Raw genomic sequence first — 24,934 nt, forward strand, 5'->3', positions numbered from 1 at the left:
GAATGAAAAAAGTCAGTCAGATCCTGTTAGGACTGATAAATGTTGTCAATTATTTTTTAGCTTGCTCTGTTACTAAAAAAAAAAAAGAATGTATGTTTAGAAAAAAAATGGATTCTAGAAGTGTGAAGTGTGAATCTTTTTTTTGTTTTAAGATTATTTTTTGGGGCTTTTATTGCCTTTAATGGACAGGACAGTTAACGCTTGAAAGGGGTAGAGAGAGGGGGGTGACATGCAGCAAAGGGTCGAGGCTGGAATCGAACCCGCGGCCGCTGTGACAAGGACACAACCTCTACACATGGGGCGCAGGTGCCCCAGTGTGAATCTTTATAGCTGAACTTATTATATACCAGAAAACTGTAATAATGTAAATTTATGTGATAATTGCTCTTTTTTTCTTGCCTTGTTTCTGCTCGCTGTTTATCATTGTCTCTTTGTGTGTGTGTGCAGTACTCCCTGATGGACTTGCTGTCTAAGATGGTGGTGGGTCAGCCGCACTTTGTACGCTGCATCAAACCCAATGACGACAGGCAGGCGCTGCGCTTCTGCAAGGAGAGGGTGATGGTTCAGCTGCGCTACACAGGGATCCTGGAGACAGTGAACATTCGTCGACAGGGCTACTCCCACCGCATCCTGTTTGAAGAGTTTGTCAACAGGTAACAGCGGTGTAGAGACAGGCAGCACCTCTACTCTGCAGCACGCACACATGTGGGGCGCCGACACAACCCCAGAGATAGTGCAGAACAAGCGAGCCGCGCTCTGCATCACACAAAAACACGGGTTCTTTAATTAGATAGGGGTACAAGTTGAGCAGAGCAAGGGGCTGACTAATTGGCAGTCATTAGTGATAGTGCAAGACAAAATCCAACAGCTCTTTTAACTGGGTGGATACTCCAGTCTGAAAATATGGATAAAACTCAAACAGGGAGGAACTGTGATTATAAGGGGTGATGCATTTTAATGGATTTCCTTTTACTATTCATAAAGAGTTTGTTCTTTAGCTTGGTGACCTGGAAAAGCTCAAATGTAGTCTCTGTGTCCCATTGGTATTACATTAGAACACAATTAAAACAAGATTTCATCATTAGGACGGCTTTATGTAAGGGTGTTGTTTTTGTTTTTAAAAATGTGGGACAGGATATGGTAACTGTTAATAAGCGTTACACGCTCCTGTTCAAATGTCCAACCCCAAATTTAAAAAGGGGTACACCTCCTGGCCCTGTTAAGAAAGAAAATACACATACAAGAGTTAATACGAGTCTGTGGGAAAATGTGAGGAAACTGTTTGATCAATTTTCCTTTGAAAAATATTCTAGCCACCTCTAATGTGGAGACTTTAACATGATATAAAATTTAATTAACTTGGGCTTGTGGCCTGTAGGGAAAAAACTTTGAGATGGCTGCTTAGTCTCACTGCTTTAGGGAAGCTTTAAAAACTGCTTAATTTTGGTGACCTAAAACTTTGAATGTCCATGTTTTTCCTTCATGTCCCAAATTCAAAAGTGTTTGATTATTGGAAAATCATCAAAAAACGGACCAATGATGTCACTGTTTTCTCAACAGCACCTGTGCATGAAGTGTGTGTGAATGAGAGGGTGGATTACCACTTCAGACTATATTTTAACCTCGCTATTGAATCCATATGATCCTACCTGAGCCAGGCAGAAGTCATACAGACTGAACCGAACGGCTAAACTGCACCTTTAGTGAAAACTGATTTAAATTTGTGCTCTCATATCAAAGGCTCGTCTGATGTTGCCAAGCAGTGCTTTGTATTTACCATCAAAGAAATAACAGGTATCAACAGGAATTAGAATGAAAGGCTGTAGACTGAGGCGGGGAGGGGAGTTCAAAGAAGTTTTTCTTCTTGTTGTTCTTCTTTTTGACCAACGCCAGAACACAAGAGATGAACCAGTCGTTTTGGAGCCTTGATGTCCCTGAGCAAACAGTTAGAGCCACTTTGTCCTATGCTGGTATTTTGTAAACTACAACAAGAGGATCAGTGGACGGATCCAGACAATGCGAGCGATAAACATGCAGTAGAGCTGATGAACACTGATAGGCCCGGGCTGATGGGCATCTTCTGTGGCCACTGAAATAAGAGACGACGATCCATTCAAAAGAGGCCCAACAAAGAGCCTCTGTTGAAGACTCATGTCTCAGTCAGGCTAATTTTTCTGCTCTGACTGAGCAGGCCGTTTTTACAGCTATGATGATGCATCTAGTAGTTATGTGGAAAAAGACGCAAAGAATTCTAGTCTCTTCTCTTGACCAATGTTGGGATGAATTACTTCAAAATGTAATCAGTTACTGAATGAGACCTCCATGTTTGTAATCAGTCATGCAGTCGGGGTTTTCCTGCATAGAGACATTTTTCGTGCCCACCAAAAGGGTTTAACCAGCACCAAAGGAAAATGATCAGTGCCGAAATGATAAGAACTGAGAGTTAAAATAGCTGTTCAAATCTGCTCCAAATGCATTTTTTAGCAATTTATCACACAACTGTTGAAAAGCAGAACATGTAATTAAATCTGTCTTTAACTTCCATCAGTCAACTCCTTTGTCGTCTTCAGTCACTACATTTACCTATTGATTGTATATAAAGATGGACAATGCGTCCCTACTTACCCCCACTATGCTTAAGTGAAGCCAAAATATCCCAGTTACGGCCGCTGCCTTCTCGCACCGGTGATGTCATTTGGAGCCAGATTCTGTGCAGTAGTGATCTCCACAGTGGGGGATTTCCCATTAAACTGGCAGTCCAACCAATCACAAGCAGTGCTATCAAACGCAAGTGCACGGATTGGCTCACACGGCTGTCAGTCATGGCTTGTGATTTCTTATTAAATGAAAAAAGCTGTTTTACTTCTAAGGAAAATTTTAAAAATACTGAACTACAACCACAACTTACTCCTGGCCTAAAACAAATAGAGTATTTCAAATAGATGAGAACCGTAGACTGTATATTAAGATAGATAACGTGTCGCGACTTCCTCCCACTGTACAAAAATGAATCCAAATATCCAAGATACAACAGCAGCCATCTTGCACTGGTGACGTTATTTCTAGCCAGAGTCTGTGCAGAGGCAATCTTTGCTGTATTGAGCTCCCACTCAACTGCAAAAATGGTATTTTCCCAGAAATAAGCAGGAATTCATTACTGCTACTTAAAGTTTAGCTTTTCCTTTTCAAAATGTGGTGCTTTTTTCCAACACTGTGACTTTTATGTTTAAGGGATCAATTTCCTGTTGAAAAGTCCAAAAAGGAGAAGATAAAAAATATTACATCAACACTCAAAAAATAATCCTTAAAGGTCTCGTGTGTAGGATTCAGTGTCATCTAGCAGTGAGATTGCAGATCGCTGACAACTGAAATTTCCAGCATGTGCAAAGTGTGTAGGAGAACCACAGCAGATGATGCGATGGTCTGATTTGTCCATTCTGGGCTACCGTAGAAAGAACATGGCAGACTCCATAGAAGAAGACCAGCCCTGTATATAGATTTAAACGGCTTATTCTAAGGTAACAAGAAATCAACAATTATTATTTTCAGGCGATTATGCACTAATCAAAACATAGTTATGAATATCATTTACAATATCTGCACAATGGACCTTAAGCAGTGATCAGGGAACATTTTTTCCAAATATAATCTTTGAGGATACATTTTTTTAAAACTATTTGACTCAACTCTGCTCTTGAAATGCTATAGCTACATTAGATTAATGTTTCCCTTCTCTCATAGATATTACTACCTTGCGTTTCGGGCTCACCAGATGCCTGAGACCAGTAAAGAGAACGTTGTTGCCATACTGGAGCGGGCCAAACTGGAGGCCTGGGTGCTGGGGAAGACAAAGGTAATGTGATAACTACACCAAAGAAAACAAAACAATTTAAAAAATCTGTGTTCAGTTAGGAATGTCCTGATCAGATCTGAAGGATGGGCATCAGACTCGATTAATGCATTTTTCTAATTGATTGGGAACGGTTATTTTGAACACGTGGCCCGCCCAATCCATGATTTGCGGCAAATATTCAGGTTTTATTGTAATGCTGCTACTCCAATAAGTAAAAAATTAATGTGGAATTTAAATTTTGTCGTTAATTTTTTGTGAATTAGTTTTACTATAACGCTGTAATATGTGCATTTGTGACCGATATTTTTTTTGTTGTGATTGGGAATGTTGAAGTTCAGCTATAACACGACTTTAAAGTTGTGACGTGTTCTGTACTGTACAAAGCTGTACAAAGCTACACTTAGTGTGTTTGAGAGCAATTTCTAAAGACACATTTTAGTTTGTTTACTTTGTTATGTTGTTGAAAAAACAAATGTTGCACTTAGTGGAATTGAGAGCAATTTCTAAAGACATTTTTGTTTGTTTGTTTGGTTAATTTATTAAAAACACTGCACTAAGAGGAATTGTGATGAGAGCTGTATAAAAATATATTTTGTTTGTTTACTTTGTTATTTTGTAAAAAAAAACACTTAGGAACTGTTTGGATGTAGACATTTTTTGTATTGAATTGCAGAGCTGTTTAACTATCAAGCACATACACTGAATTGATTTTAATAACTTTAAAGTACTGTGTGTACTAGTGTGTACTAAGTGTGCGTTACATAGGTGTATTATGCAGGTAAATACAAGCATGAGTATGGGACTAGGTGTTGGCATGTACTTAATATCAAATGACTCAGATTGGAATCAGGGGCAAATCAGGATCAGGATCAGGACATCTCTAGTTTGTATAATAAATTTTACCTATAAAACTCTGTATAGAAATGGCAGAACAGATAGAAATACTTTGATATACTAACCTGAGCTAAACATCCCGTCAGGTTTTTCTGAAGTACTACCATGTGGAGCAGCTGAACCTGCTGCTGAGGGAGGTGATAGCTCGGGTGGTGGTGATGCAAGCTTACACCAAAGGCTGGCTGGGCGCCCGACGTTATCGAAAAGAGAGGCAGAAGAGGAACCGCGGGGCCACCATTATCCAGTCAGGTACACGAGTAATAACTGAACAGTAAACAGAGGAAAAGTATTAAAAGTAAAGGAAAATTATTCAAACTTAGGTCAAAAAAGTGCAAAATGAATGTCAAAAAAAGATGTCTTCTTTTATCAGGTAACGATGAAACGGGTGCAAATTTGATGTGAATATGACCGCTGGTTTCTCAGTGAACTCTAGTCTATTATCTGCTGGTGAGTCTTCATAAAAGAGATGAGTTTGATAACCACAGCTTGACCTACAAGGGTTAAGAGCAATGCTTCAGAGCAGACAATAAGACCTCAGAGAGTTCAAAGGGATCCATCCCTCTGCCACCTGGTTTAGCAGTGTTTTGAAGTGGGATCTTGTGTAGTATGTGCAGTCTATTTTGTTTCACAGAGGCAGGTCAGCAATCTCTTGCACACACACACACACACACATACACACTGTCTCTCTTTCTCTTTCTCAGCCTGGAGAGGCTATGTTGCTCGGCAGAACCACAAGCAAATAAAAAAGGAGCGGGAAGAGGCCGCTATCCGCATTCAGTCAGGTAAAGAAATGTTTACATTTTTCTACTGAAGTTCTTCATGCATTAAAGTGCAAAGCTCTGGAATTTCTCATGTGTCCGGTGGAAAATACAGGCCACTTTTTCATACATTTTCAAAAGGAAAAAGGGGATAAAGGCCTGAAAACCGTACGTCTTTGTGAAACACCTTTTTGATCTCAATGAGTGGCCCACGAAACAGTAATAATTAATTAATAATGCATAAAGAAAAGCTTTTGAAAGTTTGGGCAGCATTTGGTCCCCATGTTTCAGAAGAACAGTGCATACTGAGATCCTTTTTTTCCTTTCATCTCTTTCCCAGTAAAGGCAAGAGAGGGGCTTATCCCTTCTGTTTCCTCACGACTTCCTCTCTCAAATTCCTGGCCTATTACACAGCTCTCACATACCAGAAACAAGATGCCTTTTTATACTGTCAACCTTTTCATCTGAAATGTAAATTAATTCTTACTCAGTGTGCCTTGACGAAGATCAAAGTGGGCACATTAACCTTCCTGGGTCCCACCCCCCCTCCTTGGAGCCTCTCACTGGAGGACAAGGGAGGGTGCCAAAAGGGGCAGGAGAGAGGAGGGCAGGGGGAGGAGATTTGGCATTGTTTCCCCCGGCTCTCCTAAGGGCTGCCCTCATCTGGCACATGGAGCATCTCAGTCGCCTGCACACCTTGTGTAAATGTCCTCCATTAAAACCCTTGTAAATAACGCCGCAGAATGGCTAAACATGGTTTTGGTGTGAGAAAAGCCTCTCTGTTGCCGCTGCTTTCTCTTCAGAGAAGTGTGTTTGTGTGTGGCCGCTGGGGTTCAGAGGGGGGGAACCTGAACCTGACATAAGTGGGGCCTCAGCCCCCCGGCGGAGCACTCCAGCACATTCACATTGTGTGTTCTCTGCAGCTTATAGCCTTTGAGGTGGGCTGCATTTGCATTCTGAAAATAAACAGATGCCTTTCAAATGTATGAGCCTGGTGGCTTCTCAGATCTCAGCGGGGCCTGGGGGACTTGCTCACCATCGATCAGATTAGACCATGCAAAATAGAACCATGGCTCAACAATGTACTTGAGCTTTATTTTCCTGCGCATATAATTTTACAAGAAAAACACAAAGCCCGTTGACGGAGCAAGTCAGCCGGCTCCGTTTACCATCCATCTGAGCCTAGTATGTCTCAATAATCACACATCGTTTTCCCTCTGCTGCACTGCACTCCTCATGAGGACGACAAACACATTTCACATGCTGTTTTAGTGCTTCAGTAGATTGATGTGAATTGTGTCAATTGAAACCATTACATTCGATAACTGCCTCAGACGGCTGCGGATTCTGAATAAGTCTTAAAATGCATTGGATTCATTCATCTAAAAATAATAATTAGTATTAAAATGTCTTAAGATGTCTTCAAAGAATCTTTTAAAACGTGGAAATTAGGATTTTATTAATTGTTTTTTCATGTTGCATTGTAAAATCTCAACAATTGGTAGCATTTACTTTTTAAAAGTAAATTACTGAATAGCTCTGGCATTAACATCACACAGATCATGATAGCGGAACCAACAGCACTCATTTTTGTTTTTGGTCGCGACGCTCATAATCGAGCATCCACTGTCTTCTAGCTAACTGTCAGTGTTCCCTGGACAGCCATTTTTATTTCAGAAATACACATCTAGTGGACTGAAAAAGCAGCTGATTACCAAGAGTTTAATATGTATTTGTAATATAAATCATTTCTATGTAAAAACCCATGGGGTACATAACTTGATACAATATTGCCAAGCAAGATAGTGTGATACTGTGCTGTATCGATTATTTCCCCATGCCTAATATGTTCTAACCATATTGTATATAAAAGTCGTAACATCAAAAATCATGCTGTCTATATTTGGGAAAAATTGTCCCTAACTGTCATCACTATGTCAGTTCATGCTTTTGTTTTTGGTATTCTTCTGACCATGTGAAAGCATGTCTGACATTCATATCCTATGCAGCTTACAGGGGCCATCGGGTGCGTCGAGACCGTGGACCCCAGGGGCACATAAGTCACCCTGAGGCTGGAGGAAAGACCACCAAGGAGGAGCACACGGGGTGAGCCTTGACATCTCTTGTCCTTCTGTTCTCTTTGAGAGAATGTTTTCCTGCAGTTTGTTTTTTGTTACGGCTTCATTGTTTCTTCCTACAGCGCAGACACTAGGCTTCACATATGACCTCAAACGAGACCACCATTAGAGACAGCTCATTGAGCAAGAGGTCTCACATACCTGTCACTCATATTTAGCCCTGCTGGACAGGCTTCACTCGCACTGTAATGCACTGTTGTTTTAAGCAGAGGAGAAAGCTCCTCCCTGAGCACCACCTCTTTCAGTTTTTATAAACGTAATAAATATCTTTCCACCAAGATAGCACACTTGTCTGACCACAAATGGGGTTGGGTGCTGCACTGGTCTCCAGATGTATGAGTTGAAGACTTTGTGTTTATTCAGCATATGGGCAGGCCAGTCATTAAGAAAGTATGTGCTAAGCAGGAGAGCAGCCACCGACTGAACAGCAGCACACGTGGAGTCGATGGCGGCTTTTGGCTCTGTGTTTAGCTTTTCTCTGAACCGCAACTCACATACAAGTTGTTAGAAATTCGCCAATGTTTGGTTTGATGTCCCATTCTAAAAATGTATCTAATAGGAAAAAATAGAAGATGTACAGGAGCATAAGAAAAGAACGTAAATACGTGTGTGAAGCTGCATTGCCTATCACTGCTCATCTTAAACCAAGTCATGCGTAGGAGAAATCGCGTTCAAATCTTGGGTGACTTTTGGTCAATGCTGTGCATCTCTCTCTAGACTCAGACTCCAAAATACTAGATTTACACATCTGAAAATGTTATGCTTGTTGTATACTCGAACCGAGTGGAGCCTCATCTGGGATTTTTCTCTCCGTGTTTACAATCATATTCCTTGGTGAGAAAAACTTCAAACCTCCACTTAACAATTCTGTTTAATCAGTGTTGGAATCTCTCCATATAGATTTATTTTGACATGATCTGGCCCATTTTCCTCCTGTAAGATCTATGTTCTCACCTACATGCTGTTCTTTTCCCTTTTGATATCCCTCCTCTCTGCCACGCATGAATTCGGTGTTTGCATCCAAATAACAGAGCCTCCAGTTGCATCACCAAGCCCAAACTGGACGAGATTTTGTTTTTCTAGACTGGAAGCGTGACTGCGACTGGTGTGCAGCATTGTGTTTGCAAATGTTGTCTCATTTGGTGTTTGTTTTTTTAAATAATGCAACAGTAAGTGATCACACACAGAAACACATCTCTGTCTCTGCAAATTGCATGATCATAAACAGGAGCTGTTTTTGCCATTAGAAAAGGAGACAAGTACAATTCCTCGTCAGCTCTTCATTACTGTGCCATATGTGTGTTGTTGTGAGAGTTTTTGTTCATTTCAGTTTAAAATGCCTCTGTCTTTCACAGGTCTAACGGCAGAGAGTGCAAAGAGGCACATACGGATCACATACATAGAGGAAATGTAAGTCACAGAATATCAATGAGCATTTTCTTACGCCCGACCATAGCCGTGTATGTAAAATGCAGCTCCTCTACAAAGCAGCTTTAACCCAGATTATTCTTTGGGAATTTTTTGAGTCCTTGAGACAAAAGAGTTCTCTTGCTCCAACCTTCATCTCAGCGGAGAAGACAGGGTGGTACGGGAACGAGAGAATCAAAAGGCTGGAAATTCACGGCTGAGAATAAATGCTCGCTCTTCCCTGAGGTGATTTGTCTTTGCGCTCCTCTTTCTACAGATGTTAGACCCCTTTTTTAGTAAAGACCTGAGGTTCTTTGGTAGCACTTTGATATCCTGCTCGGATTCAATATGTGAAATAGAAGAGCCACTCCGTGACTTGGAGCACATCACAGTCTTTGAAGTCTGATCCAATTTTTGCTGCTCACCATTTGATGTTGAAAGGATGAAATGAGGAAAATGTACAGTTTTTGCCAGTAACTCTGCTGAGCATATGTAAGATTAAAAAAGCAAAATCCTTTGGAGGATGTACTTAGAAATGTTAAGCAGATTAATACTTTCCTATAGCTCTTTTATTCAAAGATAAAATTAAATATGAGAGGAAGTCTGTAAGAGCTGTTTTTTACCCTCACAATTAAGTCAGTGTGGTGCTGTTTGCTAGGAGGTAGGGCTAGTAAAGGGGGATATGCAATTGCATTAGCATTTGATTAACATTGCAAAGCACATTAATGGGTTTGAGTTATATGAGTGCCAAATTGTAAATTGTAAATAAATGAATACAGCGTCTACATGACTAAATTGAAAGAAAAAAAAAACACATTACTGGGAGCTTGCTTTAACTTGTGTCTATTTTTCCTCTGCTTTCATTGACATTGCTCTTCTGGGTGTGTTTACGCCTCCTCTTTCAAGGTTGGCCTCGACAGCCGAGACAGACAAGTGAAAGACATCAAGAGAGACAAAGGCAGAGCCGAAGACAGTGTAACGAAGCCTTGCAGGGAGACAGCGAGACTGCGAGACATGCAGTGTAAACAAGGTAAGCCAGAGCACAGAGCTGGCGGGTGCAGGTAATTACACAAAGAGACAGCAGAAATCCCGCCTTAATGGATAAAGTGCCATTTTTAATACGGGGCCCCTTTCAACCTTTCATCCCAGCCAATCCTCCGCTGCCATTCTTTGTTGACAGCAAAAAGAGAGAAGCATTATGGGTGATCATTTCTGCGGTATTTTAATAACCCAGGTCAGCTCATCATAAACGTCTCATGGCAAGTGGAGGGGGGTCTTTCGAAGTGGCATGAGCACTTCAAAGCTTTCGTTCTCCCGCACGGCGAGCCCTTCACTAAGGATCTCATCAATGACTCTAATAGACCTGCACAGTAACGGTGACAAGAAAATACACAAACCCTGATTTGTTGAACATATGTTTGGTTTGCTTTTTGCCCCAGGCAATGAATTACATTAATTCCTGCTGCCTGGAAGGCTGAGTGGGTGGCTGTGCAGGGGGCCTCCGATTATGGCCGTCACCCAGCCCACCACTGGGGAAACCTGGGTAATGGGGGCCTGGCCCTTCATTAATGTTATTAGAGCAGTATGAGGTAAGAGACGGAGGTGAAATAGCGTTTAGCGGCGCGGCTGAGAGATTACGGGGATTAGACATGATAATGTAACACAGACAGGGCTCTCCAGCAGACCCGGGATTAGTGTCAGCACGCCACAGCAGGTCTGGGTTAGATAGCGGCTAATTCGGTAATGCTGCGTACAGGTGACCCCCGCTCCCAGGCATCACTGCTGCTGAAGGGAGGCAGTGTTTGATGAATTTATAATGTCAGAGTGATTATGGAGGGAAATGTTGCAGTAAATGCCAGTATGAGGGCATTTTGCTCAAAAGTGTGTTTTGTCCCGTGTCACCGGAGCCTGAAGTCATTTTCTAACCCGGAGTTTTGAAAAAAAAAACTGCTAAATTACTTTTTTTTTTGTATTTCTTTGTAGTTTGACACCCGGTTACCTAAGATGTGGATGTTTCATTTGATGTGTAAAAGTCACATTCCTTTGCACTTAGGATCCCTCTCAGCGTAAACTTAGCTCAAATATACAGTACTTAGATTATTTCATTGCTGAATGACATTAGAATTATAAGAGAAGGACAGTGCTCTGCTGTGCTCCCTATCACCTAATACGTTGATCCCAAAACCTTTTAAACTATTTGAAACCCCGTAACATGAAGCAATGTCCTCTTGTGACATCTTTACACTGTGGCCTCAAATGACTTTTGAGCTGCTCAGATTGTTAAATTTGAAGGATTTTTAGAGGCACTGAGTGGTGAAATTATCCACAGAGAAGCAAAAATGTGAAATATAAACCTAATTTTGTGTTTTTCTTCTGTATCCCCTTGATCTATCTAGTAAAAATCTCCTTCCCGAAGTAATTTCAGTCTAGACTTTAAGAGAATTTCAACCTTTTTCCAAGAGAGGTAAACTTGTTTTTGCAAGAATTTTCTTGTAAAGGGTTTCGTGTTTTGGCCTCTTTGCCAGCACAATGCAATGATGGGCCGCTAGTAAATACTGTCCATCTCTGCCCATGTAGCGCTCGAACATCACTTTAGTCGACACTGAGTTTGAAAAAGAGATTAAATGAGTGAGACATATAAAAAAGAAGTAGCCGCTGGCCTCCATGGTGCTTTCTACTGTTTACTAACCTGTTTTCTGGCGCGTCTGTGACGTTGAATGTGACATACCAATAAAATGAAAACACACATCAAGGCATAGTCATTTATAATGCAGAGCTGTGTACACAGCTCTGGTCTACTGGCAATGGGAAAGGAGTCTACCGCCTAATTTTAGCAGGTTTTCCCATATTTAAAAAACATGTAGTCTTACTAATTTTGGTGAGAAAAGGGTGTTATCTAGTCTCTCAAAATGTTGAACAATGTTTGAGGGCTGTTTTAGATGGAATAGGATTATATTCCACAGCAGCATGTCATTGCATCCCGTCGGCAAAGGGGCTAAAGTAGCGCATCCACTCAAATGTCGCATTTCCATTACTGATGATCAGAGCTGGAGCCAATAAATACCTGTGACTACTGCAGAGTAATTTGACCCGTGAGTGAATGTCGATTGTAACCTATTACATAAAAAAGCGAGATGTTAGTGGGTGTTGGTAGGTTTGGAGACCCATTTGGGGGTCCTGACCTCCATGTTGAGAACCACAAGTTTAATGCAATCTAAGACTTTTCTAGTTTATTCTCATTGCCATCATTCATTGCAGTAAGTCAAACACTTCCAGACTTCTTTTTGTTATTAGTTAAATTGAAGGGTCTCTGCACTGAGTAACTGAGCCTTGGGCATATGAATAACGTTTCATATCTGACAGTTCAGTTATATTCTATTTAAATGTCCTGACAAAAAGAAAATCCTCTTCCTCTCCTGCCATGGGCTTATTTTGTGTGGAGAGCACACAGATTTTCAGGTATTCATCATCGCCCCTTTTCCTGCCTCGTTTATGTTCCAACGTCTGCTTGTGGCTCCGACTTCTTTCAGGAAACCCCATTTGAATATGTTGAGGGAGGCCACGGTGGCTCAGGCACCCAGGGCACACTTTGATCCCTGTAGATCTGAGGGTCTTTCTTTTTTTTTCATCCCGAGATTGAGCGAGTCATGGAAGCCTTGCCCCGCCAGATGTTTGGAGACCAGGCTCCTTCCTGTGTCTCATCCTGCTGTCGCCTCTGGTGATCGCGTTGGTTCTCTCGGGCTGGAGCTCGACCTGGAGTGTTTCAGGACACCAGTGGAGAAAAACAGAAAATTAGCCATGGAAATCAAATTACCCCACCCCTCCAGACACACGCACACTCGCACACACTCTGCTCCCATTAATGCCAAAACACCGGGGCGTGACCTGGAACCTCTCAACGTGTTTGACGGACGTTGGGTCTTTTCTAAGTGATTTAACAAAGCCTTGTGTTGAGCTGAGCCCAGTTTTTTCTTTCATGTGTGAAACAAAGCAGATTAGGGAGCGAGAAGATTTGGATATATGTCTGTTGCAGTGTATATTTGACACCAGGCTAGGAAACCGTTCTCACTCTTTAGCAAAAATACCCGCAGTGTTGCATTTTATGGTGGGAAGAGAGCATTAAAGCACTTTGTACTACAGGCACTCTTAGATGTCTGCAGCGCTAACCCTTGATTTTTCCGTGTTTTGTCAGTGAAAAAGTTACACATACACAGTGAAGTCATGTAAGCTGCGCACTCAAGACGATGTCACCTCTCGTCACCTGTCTGCCGAACCTGAATATTAATGCAACATGTTTGGAAATGAGTCACAGAGGCGTGTGCAGAAAGAAAGCCTTTGCTTGCAAGCAGCAGATATGATCAGAGTGCTGCTTATGCTACTCAGCGTGGTAAACAGGATGGTGCTGAGGATCAGTCAGAGCTGACTTTATGGTTTATGAAAGCTGAGCTACTTATGTTAACAGGCTTTTTGAAGATTATAGTTGTGGTAAACATACATGTCAAGAGAGAGACAGCGATAAAGTGGAGCCACAACACAGAGACCAATTACCTCTGCGCCTTGGAAGATAGTTAACCTGTTCCTTTGAAGGGTTGAGAAGAGAGAGAAATGAAAAAGGGTGCAAAGAAAAGTTCACGTTGACTTATTGGTTATAGTTATGTCGCCTCAGTGCATAACATGGTACAGTCAATAAGAATTGATTTTGTTTGTAGCCCTGAGCTCTCTCTGGGCTTTATAGCCACAGCTGGGAGAGCTCATTGGAAATGCTTTTTTACCCACACTGAGGTCAAACCCACACTCACCAGTACATCTCACTTTCCTCTCTTCTCGCTCCCTCCCTCAGCTCTTAAACGTCTTCCCACATGTCCTCCCACAATGTTTGCAGCCACCAGGTGCTGCTCCGCAACCCACCACCACCACCACCACCACCACCACCTTCAAAGCCGCAGCAGCATCACCATATCAACATGCATCTGCCAGACAAATGATCCACCCTCTCCATGTTCTCTAGACAAATACGCTCCCACCCTCTCGCTGTCTCTCAGCCTCTTGATTGATCTGTCTGTCTCCACATATCGCAGCGTCTCAACCGGATGCCTTCAGTTTTAGGCAAATTACAGGCTCGAAGTAGCGGCAGCAGAGATTTGGAAGGGATAGGAAAGACTCAACTTAACGGAAGGAGTTGCCTCTGTCTGACGCTACCTACGTAATCCTCTTAATGTCAGTGGGAGTAGTTAACAGGATGTACTTCCAAACTACTCATCATCACAATTCCAACAGAATAATCTCCTCAGACGTAAAATCTAGGTGGAAAATGATACTCCCAAGTTCTCTGTAATTTTGCACATGTGGATTGACTCATTTGATTTAGTTTAACAAAGTTTTTCCAAACACAAAACCTTATTAGTTTAGTATTGTTATTGACAAAATATAGTTTTATATAGTTACATGTTTATCTAATAAAACTACAAGGGATGAAACTGATCAGGAGTGAAAATGCTTAATGCTGCTCATTTGCATATTTTATCTATTTTTGGCCTGGTTTCCTTGTCATTCATGTCTCTCTCCTCACTGCTTACTTTTTACTCATCCTGCTAGGTCACAGTTATAAATACATGTATTATGTCTGTGACAAATGATTGACTTCCACAAAGTTCAGAGATTTTCCCCTCCACGCAAACATTTCTTTAGGAGTCAAAGTTCCAAATCTGCTGTCAGGGGAAATGATTGATTTCAGTGTGAAAAATTGGTTGTAAGTAACAACATCCTCTGCTTGCATTAGTGAAAACAGATGCAGGAACTACTCTTTTTTTCTGCATTATCTGCAGGACTTGACCAGTTTGTGTTATAATTCGAAGCACATGAGTTGCTATTTAAGTATGATGTCCAAAATGACGAGGGCGGTAATAAATCTCAGGAGCCCTGAAAAGTTCTGGAAATCCTCTTCAACTTCAGATATCTGTTCAGAGTCTTTGTTTGCAACTGAAGAATAATGTTTGAGTGCTCACGCATGTGTGTGTGTGTGTGTGTGTGTGTGTGTGTGTGTGTGTGTGAGAAAGAGAGAAAGAGAAGAGGCGGTTGTGAGGTAAAGAGAGGGGTCTGGGTTGCACATGCCTCATTTAGACATCAAAGGCCCCTGCTGATGATTTTTCCTTATAATCCATGCCTTTTGGTGCCTCTGCTCCCCCCATCTGAATAAACAAAGCCCAAGTGGTTCTCCGTGGTCTGGGAGAAGTCAGGTGATTGCAGCACGTGATTTGGGAAGTAAATCGATACATCTCTAATTTATTCCACTAAAAATCCCTTTTAGCAGCTCTTTTATGTTGTTTCTGTGGAGCATTCTGATTTTCAAGGGATTTCAAAGTGGTATTTAGAGATGTAATACGAGTCATCTGCTGCTCTTTGAAAATGAAAGAAATACCTATCTCAAAAAGAATTCCAGCCCTTTTTATCTCAAGAAGCAAACATGTACAATATGTAAGTTTCTCACCGAGAAGAGCAAACTCTGCTTGGCTTTCTTTTGATACGGAGAAATCAATATTGTATGAACCGCGCTGCCTCTGTATTCCCAGTCGACCATTATTCCTCCCCACCCCAAACAGCAGACATTACCCACGATCATTTAGCAAACCCCCGGTGTGAGCCACTCACTGACCCCTTCCTCGCTCTGCTTGCCCATGTCCAAGCCGCGCTCCCCTGCCAGAGGCCAGTTTGGCAGCCTCCTTGCCTGTAATATATCTGCAGGAGCAGCATTCCTCTGGGGCTGGCCTGGATCAAATGGCAGTGATTTCCCAAACAGAAGCACAGAGATGGGAGTTCTGACCCATCCTCTGATCTGCTACACGCTGTAATCGCTGGGGGTCAGTATGGATAAATGGTAATGCTCAACCCCCATGTGTCGTGTTTTGGGCTCCAGATCTGCAGCAGTAGATACAGCAACTGAGCCATTTTAGGACAACATCTAATTGTGATTTTCTCAACCAATATTGCAAAGTGATAATCATGACAAAATATGATTCATAACACATTAATATTGTGTCTACATTAAAGTGGAACCAGTGTTTCTTGGTGATATTATTGTGGGCGCCACTCTTGCAAAGACAACTAGATATATTTCTGCTTTCTTCAGAGCCCAACAGCGACCACAGTTTCTACAGTTACTTTGGTTGTTTCGCTGGTAATGTTAATCAAATTAGCGCAGGAAACATTTCAAAGTTTAACTCTAACTTGCTAAAGCTTTTAAGACAGTAAGTTACAGCAGGGTGTTGGGATTAAGATTGTGGCACTTGCGTAATTGAAAATCACACTCTTTTCAGTTGCAATTTTGATATATAATTTATTCACGCAGTCTTCCTTAACTTTCACCCTACCACAGATCTTGTCTTTTGGCTCCGGCAGAGGGTCTTCAGCAAACAGGAGTTCAGATACTGTCACATAGAAGTGGGGGACTGGAGTCCCATAACTTGATTTGAGTCAAGTCAAGTCAAGTCAAAATTTTGAGGACGTCTTTGACTAACATTGCTCAAAGACTCAGCTTGACTACAGTGTTGTTTTTTTTGGCCAGATGTGACCATATTTGGGCGAGAGAGTGGAGCTGTGGAGGAGCAAGAGGTCGATCTGGCTAATAGACTGTAGGGACATGTTGCCAACAGCCTGTCACTCAAAGCAGCCCCGCCCATAAATATATGTAAATTTGAACCTTAATGAAATGGAAACAGATGAGTTATTAAAAACAATAATTCCCCAGTGCTCACGAAAGTTAAAATTATCTATAGATACCAGAACATAAACATGTTTATTTCTTCTTCATTGGAGCCAGCCTCGCATGGTCATTAGAAGAACTGCAGTTTTTGGCACTTCAGTGTTGGCTTCATTTTATTGTCCTGGAGGTTACTTTTGGGGTTAGACATTGGCTTGAAAGGTATCATTTGACCAGATAATCAGAATTTAATATGACTTGACTTGAGACTTGCTTGACCTGAGCAATGACATTGACTTACAGCAGTGACTCAACTTGACTTGCTTGAGACTTGAACGTTAAGTGAGTTGAACATGAGTGACTTACTTCCACCTCTGCTTTCCTGCTTGTACTGAATGCAGTAAAAGGTCAGTGCATCACTTTTTTATGTTTGTGAAGTTGCTATTTTAAAGATAAACAAAACATATATTATTGAAAACAGACTATGGAGTCTATTTTACAATACAATTGAATTTTAAATTTCTTTCAAGGACGTTAGGATTCATTATTTGTGATTGAGTGCTTTGATGCAATTTCAGGGGAATAAAACATTTGCTTATCTGATCCATTTCTGCATCATTAGCAGAACAATGTCCTACTTTGTTTTACTCAAATGCAAGGTGCAAACTTTTCATTTATTTTGTTTTCAACCCAGCATGTCATGTAGATACTGTAGCTCTTTTAGGTTTCAAAAAAGCTAAGCAGCAACATTACGCAATTTATCTCAATGTAATATTTAAACCTTGGCGCTTTTGATGCAGCCAAACTGAGATACTTGTTTAGAAGAAATACACACAGCTGTTCTCCTTGGTACATGAGATCTATCCAAATATCCTCAAATACTCATGGGTGACAAGGAATCACACAGTGGACGGTTCGCACCTCTGAGGCACAGATAGATAAGATTCACGGTAAAAGTTAGCTAATATCTCAGAACTGACAGGAACTTTCTGGGCATTTACAAAGTGTGACTTTAGTAAACCTGCGCTGGTTTGAATAACATCAAGAAAGCCGAGGAAATGTTGGAGGGTGGTGGGGGGGAGCTCGCTCTTTGATGTATAGGATTGAGATGTGATGAGGTCTGTTCAAAGTGAGTACAAAGTAGTGTTAAGATGGAAAAAGCAAATGCAGCTTTAGTCAAGGTAGAGAAGCCGAGGTAGCAAGAGATGATGAAGAAATGTCCTGTCTCACCCGAAACGTAGGCAAAGAAGATGAAACGTTATCTGACATTAAATATAGATGCTTCCTTGTAAAGGTGTCTCGGCTTTAAAACACACCTTTGTAACCTATAAATTTTGAAACCCCGGGGTGTGCTGCAGTAGAAGAATTTAATAAGCCTTCATAATTGTCTTATGTTTGAATAATCAGGTTAACACGTAGCTTGTTATCTTTAGTAAGTCATCAATAACATTTGTGTGGTGAAATGAATAATTAATTCTTCAGTACTGTGTTTTGAAAAATCAGGGAAAACAATGTTGCCCTGCCAAAGATGTGGTCATCTTCTGGAAAAGAGAAACCGCAGCACAGAGCAGAGAAGAAGTTATTCAGTGGGTGGGAATCAGAAATTACTTCTTGCACTGTTTAACAGATTAGCTGTGGCTCACATTTGTGTCAAATCTGTGTCATTGGTTTCAGCATGAAGAAGAAGGGTGAAAAGCTGCATCTTAAGTCCAGTAGATCTCCAGAGTCAGTTCAAGATTTTTATCAGGCCCTTGTTTAAGTGTGCATGGTGGAAATGTACTTTTTATACACCGGCTATTGGTTTTCACTACACTTTAGATAGTCAGTTCATCCAAATCACCACAAATCAAATTCTATACACTTTTATTTGGGTGGCAGAAAATGCCCAGATATCTTAAAACTTTAACAGTTATAACCAAAACTGTCTGCGTCACTAGACACTACAAGAGGAAAGTGAAAAAACTTTTATTAAAGTAAAGATTTTATTAAGGTGAACACATCCTTTAAATGAATAGTTTTACTTTTGGGGAAATGCAGTTCTTTGCTTTCTTGCAGAATTTTTGATGAGAAGAGTATTACCACTCTCAATTTGTACACCAAATATGTACCTGCAGCCAGCTGCGGGTTAGCTTAGCTTAGCATACAGACTGGAAAATGGGGGAAATAGCTATCCTGCCTCTGTTCAGCAAAGACAACAAAACCCAAACAGTAGCACCCCTAAGGCTGCCAAACTGGCATCTACCATTATTTTGGATTATTATTTATTTGTTATTTATTTATACCTTGTCTGTGTTTGACCCAAGGGGAAATAAACAGGTCTGAAAAGTGCATTTTTTCCAATGGCCAACAGGGGGCGACTCTACTGGTTGCATAAAAAGGTCTGGGTGTATCAAGTCCCCAGGAACAGCACCAGGCTTTAATGATGATTTGATATAGTGGTCAAATCATGAAATTACAACATTAGGGTCCGTCACATGATGCCATTTGGCCTAAAAAGACCTTCTCCCCATAAATCTACATTGCAAAGGAGACGTCGGTAAGTCAGTGGCTACATTTTTTTGAGCATCACAAGCCTCTTAAAATGACTCGTTTTACTATGCAGATTTTGTCTATTCAGTGGGATAATGTTTCTTGAGTCTAGAAGAGCTGCTTGATTAAATCATTTTATCCCATTCAAGTTAACATAGGGCTAAACAGCGAGTTAGCCGCTTGGCTAGTGAAAGTTTTTGGTATGCTTGCTTTATTGGGCCATTGATGCAGAAGATCCAGATAATTTTATGTCTGGGAAGTCACTTTTCTGGCTTATTACGCCATAGAGCAGCATGCATAGGAGTGAACATGGCTCAGCCTCCAACACTGTGTATCTATTTCTCTTTATACATTCATGGATTATATGGAAGTATAAGAGAAAATGTCGCAACTCCTCACTTGGTTTATTACCTCAAAAATTATTCCAGTGGGTTCATCATCTCAATTGCATGTTTCAAAACCTTTTCAGTACAACATGATTCTGCAAATTATGGTCCCTTTAAGAATAAGATAGACAGTAAAGCAAGGTATAGTTTAGGGGTGTGGCTACCTTTTGATTGCCAAGTTACAACTACAGCAGCCTGTCAATCAGGATAGAGGCCTAATGATTTGTATCTTCCACAGCTCCATCTTCTCATCCAAATATGATTAATTCTGTCCCCAACAAAACAAGATGACTACTGCCAAAATGAAAATCTGTAATATCAGTAATGTCATGGTGACTACGTATAAAGTCAGTGGTTTGACCAGCACCTGGCTACTGTTTACGGCTGTGCAGGGGCTCTGCTTCTCTCATTAGTTACTTTGACATCTTGGCTAGTTTCAGTTGCAATGAGTTAAATCCTGCTACATGATCCCCCGATCTTGTTTATTGGCAGATAATTAGTTCCAACCCAACAATATTCTGTGAGGCTAATTGTGGGCTCTACTTTTGCTCATGTATTCCAGAGAACTGTCTTTAGCAGAAAAATGGCATCTTGTAAAAGAAAGTAAAACAGCCACTCTAAACAACTCCCTACAACCTTCCTCATTAAACTTAGGAGAGAAGATTCCGGCTACAGCACCACTAATTACATCTTCAATTACAAGATAAACTAGAGGGCCACTCGCAGAACGTGGACCTTCGCCAGGACCACTAGTCCAGTTTTTTATGATATGCAAAACTGCAGGCGTAGCCAGCATATATGTCTGGATATATTTCCAAAACTATTAGAGTTATGTCAAAAGGTTGTAATTGTGCCTAGCTGAAGCCTCATCATCATCTCAGCTGTGCATTTTTTATGCACTTTTAATAATTTCGTATACTTACCATGCATAGCCATACAGTAGTTCGAGAAAGAAAAAAAGTGCTGTTACGGGTGTAACACTGCATCGGTTCTTAAGTTTAAGCAACTAGATGGAGGCTTCTCCAGAGGATTAAGGCCGCTTCGCACAGAACATGCTCTTAGCTGCAGGAGCTTGCCCAGCAGCACATGCACTTGATGCAGTGAAAAATAATTATGCCGCAACACAAACCGATGGAAGTTACGGGCTAAGAAAACAGTGGTGCCGTTGTTGCTGTATGTGGTTTGTGATGTGCAATGATTGTATTTCTATAATTGGCTACGTTTTGTCAGTTATAAACTACTTTCTGCTGGGTTTTAAGTTGTATGGCATTTATTTCACTAAGACACATGAAATGTTTAGCAAGGTTAACAAAAATGGGAAATAATTTGTGTATCCACCCTGTGATTTAGGTCCTCTCCAAGAGTTCTCAGGCCAAGAGTTTGTCTGTAATCCTAAACAAACCCAATCGAAACCAAATAACCTACTTGGTGGAGGTAATCAATGTTTAACTTCACACTGAGGCAGATGATTGATGCATTGCATGCAAAAATATTCTCTATTTAAACTAAATGTTTTAAATTGTCTTAAAGCAATGCTTCACCTAGAAAGTGACCATTTATGTATCAAGTAGTCATGCTGTGTAACCTTGAATTTGTGAAGAAAGGTTTGTTTTTCTCGCATGCCTCTGATGAACGAATAATCCAAAAATTTGAAAGCATAGATTGGTTTCACTTTTAATCCCCATCAGGAAGGGCTGTGGCAAGGCAATGTATTTTGGAAGCACTGAGCGTACGCATGGATACATGAGACTTGGATTATAGTGCATGAATGATGTGAGAGTAAGTTAATAGCTATTTTGATATAGTTTTGCTGTCGTTAAACGTGGTTCGCTTCAAGTAATCAACAATGTTTACTGTTTTTGGATTCTGAGTCCACTGGAGGCATGCAAGAAAAACAAGGTTTTCTTCACATATGAAACGATAACACAGCACAAATAATTGATATTCAGTATAAATGGTCATTTTGTGGGTGACATTTAAGGTCCTTTAAGTATGATTAAAGGATTATTTTTATTCTCAGACTCTGACAAAAAACTCAGTACATTTTATGATAACACATCCATGCAATATAGGCATAGCATTGACAAGCACACTATAAATAAGACCAGCACTTTTTCACCCTTTTTCAGTGTTTATTTTTCTGGGACTTTTAGCAAATGATTGCAGCAACTTTTAAGATGGTCATAGCTGTCATGTTTATATTTTAACCTTCACTGCGTTATTTTTTACTTATTTCACGTGTGAAGGAAGCGGGTAGCATGTAATCTGAGTCTCAGTGTGAATACATTCAAGAATTACTTTTCTCTCTTTTTGCGGGTTTTGGTCCCAGGAAAGTAAAAATTCTTAAATATCACACACCACACTCTCACCTCTGCCTCCTCCATTGTAGCTTTTTAGCAAATTGAACTCTAGTCTGATGTGCACCTGTGAGGAGAGATATAATTAGATGTGGTTACTTGTGTGGATTTATGTAATGTTAATCTGTTATTGAGTCAGAGCATCGATGAAATTACATAATCGTAAACCTAAACCGACGTAAATTTAAAATATGTTTCTGCCACTTTGTCACACAAGGATGAAGATTTATAAATTTGAGGGCACAATCTCTTTACTGCTGCTGTCGTCACCATCAGTGTATCGCGTCGGTGCTTGTTGTTGTTTTGCTTTGTTGGATCGCTGCCCTCATTTTTCCTCTGTTGCAGGTCCAGTGATGAAGCTGCAGCAGAGAACTCCTCGCCGGCGGGGCCAGCAGCCCAAGCTGCTCAACAGCCCCGAAGACAGCCTGTACTACAACCAGCTAAATGTGAGTTCAAAGTGCCGATAAAGGCCTTTGTCTGACTTTGGTTCCACATGATAATACAATTAAACCTACCTGTGCCAGACCCTGGAGCCCCACCCCCACGCTTCTCTGCCTCTTGTCTTGAACATGTGCTTATGCTCTTTATCTGTTGCTTTCATGTCAGGATGTCTGCCTTCACGGTGAATAATTGATGTGGTTTATCAAAGCTGAGCAAGATGCATGCTTCATCAGACTCACTTGAGCCCTTTGATCAGAAAAAATTATGCTGTGACTTCTGATATTATCAGCATCTGCTCGCATTCAACACAAAATCACTTTGAATTAAAAATTAATGACTCTCTGCTCATCTTTTGACTGTGTGCTCTTGGCCCTTTCCTCAGAGAACTCTGGATTACCAGGGGAGCAAGAGGAAGCCGAGAAAACTTGGGTAAATAACTGCTTTCCTACTTACAGCAACTCTAAACAGAGCAGGCCCTTTGTGGAATAGGAGAATCCAGAAATGGAGTTGTTTTCTTATAATGTAAATGGAGAGCCGAAAATAACAGGCTTTTTATGAGCAGTTGCTCTGCGTCATTAGAGAGGGGGTTACATATTAAGGCTTTGTCAGCATGCTAATTTTAATTGTTGAAGGTCTTCCTTGTATTTGTACTATAAATGACATCCTGGTTCAGCTCAGTATACTTAAGAAAACGCATGCGCCTCATCGCTGCATCTGCAAATATTGTTTTTATTCTAAACGTCTCGCCTTTCACATCAAGATTCTTCTGTATCCCAGTTACTTCTCACCACTTTCTCTTCTTTCCCATCACAGTCAAATCAAAGTACTGGATGGAGAAGATGAGTACTACAAATTACTGTCAACTGTGGAGTCAATCCCTGAGGAAGAGTACGCCACCGCCCCCCCTTCCCACCCTCTCTAGTGGGCCTCTCGTCAGTCAGAGCTGAGCCTTACAACCATGTCAACCGGTAAGACAGACGCACCAGACACGTAGACAGACACTCCAAAGAACATCCTCAGTGTTGGATGTGCTGTGGTATGTAGAGCAAGTAGCAGCAGTGCAGAATAAGCGACCTGTGCAGGCAATGCCCTCAGCTGTTAATCCAAAGAGGTCGGAAACAACTTACTCATCAGGAACATTATTACAGCAGTTTTCTGTAAGCATTGTGTTATTTTATGTGTAGTACGCCACCACAGTTTTTCCATTACAGCTCAGGTTTCATAGCAATAATGCTTTATAATAGTCATAGATGTTAAATTATCAGGAAGAGGAGCTCCAGATGTCTGTTATAAAACTTTTCTTTTGGTCTTTGCTTGACTTACTGCCCTTGTTTCTCTAAATGTGGCAAAAATGTCTATTATTAATAGGGTGTTTGTCACTTTTCAAGAGGCCTTTCCAGGCTCTTAAAAAACCTCACTAAATAAGAAATTATTTTTCTGCTCACAAACCGCTGTGAAATGGTACAGATGTTGTATCGATAAATGAATTAATGACAATACACGAATCACAAAGAGTACATCAGCATGTGGTGCGCTGGTGAGGGGAGGTTCCATTAATGAAAAACATTTGCAAAGTCACAATGAAACACTTAAAGCTGAGCATCCATTTGCAGTTTTAATGTCAGATGCTTCAGCTCTTTGTCAGGGCTGCAAGAAACAATTACTCTTATGACCTCCATCAAGGACAAGGGCGTAGATGTTGGTCTTTTCTGCATTAATTTAAGGTGTAAATGTCTTAAAATTTGTCAAAACAGAGCTCCTTTGCTACTTTTATGTTTTTTTATTTTGGGCGGCACAAATTCATATGTTCTAAATATTAAGGGGGATGTCCTCTGCGGTCCCCCTTTAATCTATGCCCATCACCAAGGGGGTTATGTTTTCAGTTTGTTTGCTTGTCAACAGGATTATGGAATCATGATTTTTATGAAACTTTGTGGATAGGTATGGGCCAAGGGGGAACCCATTAGATTTTAGAGTAGATTTGGATCACAGGGCGGACACACAAAGTATTTTCTACTTTCGTAACACTACGAAACGTTTAGCCCTGGTAGAATTCTGCACTTTCTGAGTGCCTGTGTAGTTTAGCATGTAAATACTAATTATTTATTGATTGATTCTTCAATCTATGAAATGTTGAAAATAATGACAAGTCCCTGAGACAAAAGAAATGTCATGATAATTCTTTTGACCATTTGTTTGACCACAGATTCCATAATATTATGTTTATATTGACATAAACTGAAGTAAAACAAAGATATTATTTGCTTTTAACCAGTTTTGTGTTTTACCTCATTAAAGGACAATATAACAATTAGTTTCTTAAAATTAAAATGATGGTTTTTTCCCCCCATCATTTCAGCATTGTTCCACATTTACTTTAAGGAGCCCCTCATCTTGCAGTCAGCATGTATCTTCTTAAACTCAGTGGTGTTAACCTGACTTGGTTAAAAATCTACCTATTTCTGAGCATCATGT

At 40.7% G+C, this 24,934-nt stretch overlaps 1 protein-coding gene across 1 annotated transcript in view; it reads left to right on the forward strand.

Moving 5' to 3' along the window:
- Nucleotides 1–24,934, forward strand: part of myo3b (myosin IIIB) — an 87,617-nt gene that overhangs the window by 54,020 nt on the left and 8,663 nt on the right. The window contains exons 26-35 of the mRNA XM_042494661.1: nt 448–653; nt 3,742–3,853; nt 4,834–4,996; nt 5,449–5,529; nt 7,515–7,611; nt 8,999–9,053; nt 9,957–10,080; nt 22,364–22,464; nt 22,842–22,888; nt 23,273–23,427. Coding sequence (XP_042350595.1) covers nt 448–653; nt 3,742–3,853; nt 4,834–4,996; nt 5,449–5,529; nt 7,515–7,611; nt 8,999–9,053; nt 9,957–10,080; nt 22,364–22,464; nt 22,842–22,888; nt 23,273–23,381 — 1,095 coding nt within the window. The 3' untranslated portion in view covers nt 23,382–23,427. The remainder of the gene's footprint in view (nt 1–447; nt 654–3,741; nt 3,854–4,833; nt 4,997–5,448; nt 5,530–7,514; nt 7,612–8,998; nt 9,054–9,956; nt 10,081–22,363; nt 22,465–22,841; nt 22,889–23,272; nt 23,428–24,934) is intronic.

Source organism: Plectropomus leopardus, chromosome 10, assembly GCF_008729295.1.
Source record: "Plectropomus leopardus isolate mb chromosome 10, YSFRI_Pleo_2.0, whole genome shotgun sequence".
NCBI lineage: Eukaryota > Metazoa > Chordata > Actinopteri > Perciformes > Serranidae > Plectropomus > Plectropomus leopardus.